At 37.9% G+C, this 7,530-nt stretch overlaps 1 protein-coding gene across 17 annotated transcripts in view; it reads left to right on the forward strand.

The window, feature by feature from the left end:
- Nucleotides 1–2,340: 2,340 nt before the first annotated feature.
- Nucleotides 2,341–7,530, forward strand: part of LOC102673156 (RNA-binding protein Musashi homolog Rbp6) — a 795,620-nt gene continuing 790,430 nt past the window's right edge. For 5 of the 17 annotated variants that reach the window (XR_421780.2, XM_006615698.2, XM_006615697.2 and 2 more), the window contains exons 1-2: nucleotides 2,473–2,495; nucleotides 2,707–2,747. Coding sequence is in view for 13 of the 17 variants with exons in the window: in XM_006615698.2 (XP_006615761.2) it covers nucleotides 2,491–2,495; nucleotides 2,707–2,747 (46 nt within the window). In the remaining 4 variants the exon portion in view is untranslated. Of the gene's footprint in view, nucleotides 2,496–2,706; nucleotides 2,748–2,882; nucleotides 3,012–7,530 lie in introns of those variants that run through there. The other 12 variants (XM_031510493.1, XM_006615702.2, XR_004150497.1 and 9 more) reach the window with 11 other exon arrangements.

Here is a 7,530-nt window from a genome sequence, read left to right on the forward strand (position 1 = left end):
CGCGCGCGAAACGAGCTATTTTGCGTCGTGTTGTTCCTCGTCGCCTTGTGTTTCTGTTCCCCTGCTCCACGTTTTTCGAGTGTTTATTATGTTGATGCTTTCTTATCGTTTCGATACGAATCATTCGTCGTATGATACGAAAATGATTCATGTTTGTTATTGCGCGGTTCGCCTCGTTTCGTTATTATCGCTCGGTTATCCGTACCCGACATCGTCCTAAATTGTTGTTTTCGTGGATTTTTTCGTCGCCGTGATAATGCATAGTTGGGAGCGTATATATATATATATATATATATATAGTGTTTACGTTTGCCGGACGCGTGAATATGCGTGCCACGGCGCTCTCCTCGAACCGGTAGCGCCTTCTTTCAGTGATCAGCATCCCCCTCGAGCCTTGATGAAAGGAAGGGAGACGAAGGGGAAAGGTTAGATGAATGGGAAAGAGGAACAGCAGGGGTCGTGGAGAAAGGGGTGAGGCAGGGAGGGAAACAGAAGTGTGACTCAACACCTTTGAATTTTGCCGCCAACGACAGTTCAATAGTTTCGAAAATGAATCTTTTTCGGATATCGAGAAGTGACGGATAAATGAATGTTCGTTGAAGAAATGTCGAGGAAAAAAAAAAGAAAAAATAACGAGGAAACGCGACAAACCATTGTGCTTCGAAGGGGTAAATACGGTGGTGTCACGTGATGGTGAAAGTTTTCCGGCCCTCGAGCCACAGTGTCTCGCGTCACCACGTGACTCGTGAATAAAAACAGAGGAGAAGCTCGGCTGGTTTATCAATCACCGGTTCAAACTCCTCGGGACGTTTCGTTTTTTTGTGGACGTAACCGCGTGTGTGTGTGTGTGGTGTCTACATATATATATATATATATAATATGTGTCGTCGAGGAAATGCAAGCACATGGAACGTTAAAATCCTTTCACGGGGATGACAAAGTTTAGCAATTCTAGTGTAAAGTTAGACAGGTTGGTGGTGCATCGCTCGCGCGATCGATTCCGACGACATATGATCAATGGTTCGTCCTATTAATTCTCTTGAACCTATCAACGGGGTATAGTGCGGTAGCCTACTCCAGTTCTTGGTATCACGAAGACCTAAAGAGAGAAGCGAAGAGGCATCGGAGGGAACGGGGAGTGAGGATAAAGAGGGAGGAATGCGTGGGTGAGGGGAATAGGTTATATCGTGCCACGGAAAATCGATGTTCAAATGCGCCACCACGTGATTACGTCCACAACGCGAGAGTGTTATCTTGGTGGATATACAGCTCACAGCGATAATCTTTGCTTCCCAGTAATGCCAATGCATTAGATTGCTCGTGTTATGACCTTCTTTTCGAACGTACCGAGGAGAAAAAAGTGCGGAAGTATATAGGAGTATAGGAGGAAGTGCATGAGAGGAAAAAAAATTTGTATGCATTTTCTCATGGATTCACGACTCGATTAATAAACGCTGGTATCGACGTTAATAACAACCTACTGTAGACCGATCTATTTCGTACAACGCGTTAAATTATTTCGTGTCGGTTAGTTCGTGCCGCAATTACCGTGCAGTATTTATACGTTCATTGACAAGAATGTATTTGCTATAAAGACGTTATTTGTACACGACGTTACGAGGCACTGTTAAAAGTTATTCATTCGTGATTGACTGACGCGTCATCAGGAGCGGCGAGATTGTTCAAATAAAACAGTGTTTTGACGACTGGTGACAATGGAAATAATTGACGATATTAGGAGATGTAACAACGCGTATCGATTTAAATAAGTACTTAACAGTGATTAGAATAACTATTGAATGAGTAATAAAAGTGAATCTATCCGGTTTCGAAATCTCTCGGCGGTATTTATCCCTAGATATACGAATTGGCGTTAGAAATTTTATTTTACAATAAAATGGTTTATGTGCTATTGGTTATTTGCATAAGAATAGCAACGAAGAATAATCTTTCTACGCGTTCTTAAAGAACTCTTGCTCTAACAAGTTAAACACGATATATTTAAACGAGTCTGTATCTAGAATACATTTACATTACGACCACGCATTTACCGTGCCCTTGCGAACTCGCGATGCGTAAAAGCTTTTACGGTACCGATTACGATAGTATTTCTTGTAAACCGGTTAATAAGTACGATCTGGTACGGCAATGTAGAGCTAGGCTTGATTCGTTGCATGAGGGGATAATTTATTTTATATATAATTTATTAAATTTCAAGAACGTCGCAAATTAGGAATAAAATATTTTCTTGACGTTATGTTCGTCATCATTAGACAAATTTAAATTCAAATAATCACCATCAATTTTAATGTAGATAATTTTAAGCAATTTAATTACTCAAAATTAATAGGATCGATAAATATTATCAGTATCGAAGAAAGAAGGCGCTCAGGTATGAGGAGAGCACGTGTTTGTTGTGTTTCGCGCGTGAATCGTTTGGTTTCTGTTTTAAATGGATGCAACGTCTCGGAAATTGAACGACGTGTTTTAATGAGGTTATTATTAATGCATAAAGAAAAAAAAAATATCCGCGAGTTGTTCAGTTGTTGGTTGATGTGTGGTGACACCTGCCGTCGACAAACGGAGACTGCGCAGGGGGTCACAATACCGGAAGTTACCCTCTGCCGGCAGTCTCCCCTATCTTCCTTCATCTGCCGGAGATGCAACCTGATGCCGATGCTGATGGATTCATCTTTCTTTTTCTAGGAAAATGTTCATCGGTGGTCTATCATGGCAGACCAGTCCAGGTATGTGGTCGATATTTTTGTTTAAAAAAGAAATATCGATTTTTGATCTCAGCGATCGCTTTCAAACGAAGCGCCTTCTATCGTTTGCACCGTTCGTGCGCGCGCATCCAGAAGGTTAAATTCGAAGCGTTACATGCGCGTCCAACTGTCGTTCAAAAGTCGACGCGCATACGTTCTGTTTTGTGCAGTGATGAGTGGTTTTAATTTACTTTGTGTTGTAATCCTGATACGCCTTTGAAGTTATTCAGGATGAGAGGAAGTAAGGTAGGATCACATAATACTTTTCTATTGATTTTTAGATCGATATCGTGTAAAATATCTGTCACTCATACGTTTCGATTTCACGTGTCTGTTGAGAGGTTAGATTGGCGATGAATTTATAACATAATTTACTATTAATATATTAATTAGATGATATATTCTGTTTTCCGAGTTCATTTAAAACGAAATGAACAAGTAAAATATGAATAATATGAATAGGATATTCATATTGATTTTCCATATCGATATTCTGTATAGGGACAAGCTTGCTTGCTTGTATTAGAGAGTCCTCTATCTTTCATATTCAACACATAGATAGGATTTATGTTATATACTATATAACATACTATGTTATATATTATCGTTCGGATCATCATATATTGATATTAAGTATTACTTAAACTGATTATTGTTTTTTAATTATTTAGTTGAAATATTCAATCAAATTTATTATCAAAAAATTGTCATATTTGATATATAATCAAACATAACCATTAAGCTAACCATTAACCTAATCATTCAGAGCAATATTTAAAATAGGTAAATGCAAAAATCATTCGTTAATCGGTTTAAAATTACGAAAAATAACTATGAACTATAAATTTTACTATTTATAGTTATTTAAATAGAAAATTATTATCGATTTGACAAATTTACGATAAAATTATATTATCTCGAAACAATCGAAATATTTTTTTATTACTTGTATCGTAAAATAGTCTTGCTCGTTATTAAATAACGAAGATAACAATATATTACGCGAAGCAATATAATTATAAATATCAAAGAATCGCGAAAATATTTAGGACGAGCGAAAAAGTGGTCTTTTCGTGCGAAAAAGAGTTGCTTTATAGGAATGAAGGGAGCGTGCGTGGTCGATGAGGTAATGATGAGGAGCACGTGCAAATTCAAGGCGTTCCTTTTGACGAGCTTCGGCTCGGCCTCTTGCTCGCGTGTTCGAGTGTTCGAGTTAGCAGTCCTTTTATCTTCGTTAAGAGACTCGTGCCGTTCGGGTGTAGGGAAGAAGGGAGACAGAAAAAAAAAAAAAAAAGAAAAAAATTGCCTCGACGAGAAGTTGGAACGCGGAACGATAATCGTATCTGGTACCAAATGGCCACGAATCGCAACGCGCGTCTTTCGCTTGTCGGCGAAAAAAAAATAAAAGCGCGTATAAGAACTCGTGAATCGTGATAAGATTGAAAAGAATAATTGATAAATCGAGGTGTGCATGTGACACGATTTTGAGAAATTGCCGGAGCCGCGAGAAACGCGACACGATCTCGCGTGTCGTAAAGATTTGATCATTCGTCACGTGCAACCATTGGAGAAATCGCGTTGGATACGAGCCTCGGATAGTTCTTTCGCGAGTCTTGGATCAAAAAAGAGGACGATTTTATATCGATGAGCAAAGGAACGATAATGGGACGATAAATGTCGCGGTTTCGTGGGATAAAATTGTTTCTCTTGAAATGGGAATATAAGGATCAAGGAATCGTAAGAACGTTTTCGTCGTAGTTTTTTTCACTCGAGATGAAGTTAGTTTCTTTTTCGTTTCTCTCCACTTTTCTTTTTCGAGATCATCGAACGAATCGTTCAAATAAATCGTTTAATAATAATAATTCCGAAGGAATAATCGTTCAGAAAAGGATATAATGTTCTATAGCATAATGAGACTAGGAATTAAATTCTTCGACGAATGGTATAGCAATTATTTCTGATTACGGTCAGATAGGTTCGTAACATAATTAGCGATGCAATGTTTCGCCGATATATACAAGTTTTTCTTCTTGGTCGGCTCCAATTAAACGATCTCTCTCTTTCTCTCTCTCTCTCTCTCTCTTTCTGCTGAATTATTCAATTACGAAAAAATGTTCGTCCATTATCATGCGGAATTCGTAGGAAAAATGCATGTTAAATTACGTGACATTTAATTAACCTTTCAAACACAGTTAAGAGAAAATTGTCCTTTTTGTTTCTTTTGTGGTTTCTTTATTTTTTTTATTTCGGATCTTTCGTCACTCTCGCGATGAACTTGTCACGTGAGCATCGTCCAATTTCTCGTAAAATCGATGATAATTTTGTGATTATCTCGAGAAAGAAACTTTATTCGTTTCGAAGAAAAGCTTTCAAACTATGCATCTAAAAAACAACGAACAAAGACGTTCTTATTCGAATTAATATAATAAATGCCACATGACCAAGATTGTCCATATTGCAAAATTAATCACGATTGATTAGAAATCGGCAAATAATTTGTAAAGTTTTCATAGCAAGATTTTGACAGATATTTTCTGATACATTTATTAAACTCATGTTCAAATTCTTTTTATTGTTCCATGAAATGAGTCATAGAAGTTAAATTGATCAACTCCATTAAGATAAGTCAAATTTGCATAATTATAAAGTAACGTTATCGGTGAAATTTTGCAAGTCACAAATTATAATCTTTTCCAGTTAATATCGTTATATAATAACAATTTTGATAATAGAACGATCAAAGATTGTACAGATATATTTTTATCTCAATTTTCTCAATTGATATTAGAAACTACTACGTTGCGTGTAAGTTAAAACTAGATTTTCGAAAGAGGAACATTAACATCTTATTCATGAATAGAAAGTGAAAACTCGCCATACCGGTTACTACGATTAAACTTAATTGAATTTATCTAATTACCATCGCGCAAAAGAAAACGCGAATAAATGCTCGAGGAAATAAAATTAATTCGAAGACGCGCTTTTAATACACCGTTACATACCGCAATGGATTATTAGCCGTGACTATCTTCTCTTTAACTAACACACAAGGTATGCATAACATTTTGCATTCGCTAATTCTTCGATCATTAACATACCGTGATAATGTACGAATTACCGGAGCAAATTCTCAAACGTTGCATAATCTCGCCGCGCTAAACGCGTGCACACTTTATCCACGAGATTAATATTTCGAGAAACGATCTCGCGCTTTTTGTCAATTACGCTCCGCTGAAATAGTTTTCGTAACTCAGGGACGAGAATCTCCTGGAAAAAGAATAAAAGGAACGAAGGCGGAGTAGGCTCATTAGCGTTATTTGCCGTCGTTACATAAGTCGTGTACTACTATCTCGCTTCATCCACTCTTCCATCGTTTTCTTTGTCGGAACAGCCTTTCCCGTGACTCGATTCCACGCGATGAAAAGTGAAACAATACGCGAAAAAAAAAAAAAAAAAAAAAGAAAAAGAGAACATCGAAACTGGAAGAAAAGTTCCTTTCCATTTCACGCGCGTATCCATTTTCTCGTTGGGTCTCGGCTCTGTGATAAATCTACGCGCAAATGTTCTAAGACTTAAGAGAATCCTCGGATAAGAATAAACTTCGGTCGGAAACGGTTTCGAGATTTCGCGGTGGACGACGAATTTGCCGGTGAATTATCGTGGAACAATGATCGATCGATGCCACGTTCGCGCTCCATTTCCAACGGTTCAGCCTTCCTTTCATCGGCGACGCTGCGAGAAAGCGTGTCTGAGGTAGAAAAAGCGGAGCAGTCGTCCGGCCGTTGTGCACCGTCGTAAAACCGTGTTTTGCGCCGCTCTGTTCCGCAAAAGTTCATAGGTACAAAGATGCGGTGTGCGGCAAGCGTGGGAAAGCGCCTACGTATATGTTGCTTCTATGGTTCATCGCGGATATGGAGCGAGTTACCGTCTGAAACAGTAGGTCTGAAATAATTGTATTCGTGGAAAATGACTGGGCCGGGCCGAGGAGTTCTTTGCCCTCCTTCTCCAGTCTCGAGTTTTCTCTAACAGGGTTCATTCATAGGTTGAAACGAAAGTCGATTTAAGATTTTATATTTTAGATCGCGTGGAAATTTGATTAATGGCGGGGTATTAGAGATTTAGAAAATTTAAAAATATATCTAAGCCAACTTGAGTTAAAGATGAGAGAAGTTACGTGAATATTCGAAAGTGCTTCCTTATATATACTCCTACGAGATACCGTACGAGTGTAGGATTATAAAATAGCAGATAGTGTCGTTAAGTAAAAATATAACAAGGTCTGGAACACGTGTAAAGCTACTTAAATTGTATATAAGGAATTGCATATAAAAAAAGGGAATGCATGAAATATCAATCATCGTTTTCTTTATCAGAATCTTGCGTGCAATGTATTAATCCTCCAATATTCTAAATATTAATCCAGTAAACGAATAAAAAAAGATCCTAAATAGATAAAAATCCTATTTTAAATGTATTTCGATCATCTACTTCTGAATCACTCGGTATATGGGATCACCAGAGATCCACGATTGTTCGCCGTGAATTCCATTAAATATCGCAATCCCGTATAAACTATTAGTATGTATCAGATATACTTTAGCATTCCTAGGTCTCGTTTCGTTCTACCTTTCTCTTTCACCTTTTCCCACTGAAAAAGTGCATTGCCGTGACCGAGACGAGCCAGTTTGTCGTTGCATCGAAAAGAAAGAGAGACAGAGAGAGAGAGAGAGAGAGAGAGAGAGAGAGAGAGAGAGAGAGAGAGAGA

Source organism: Apis dorsata, unplaced genomic scaffold, assembly GCF_000469605.1.
Source record: "Apis dorsata unplaced genomic scaffold, Apis dorsata 1.3 scaffold_231, whole genome shotgun sequence".
In the NCBI taxonomy this organism is placed as follows: Eukaryota; Metazoa; Arthropoda; class Insecta; order Hymenoptera; family Apidae; genus Apis; species Apis dorsata.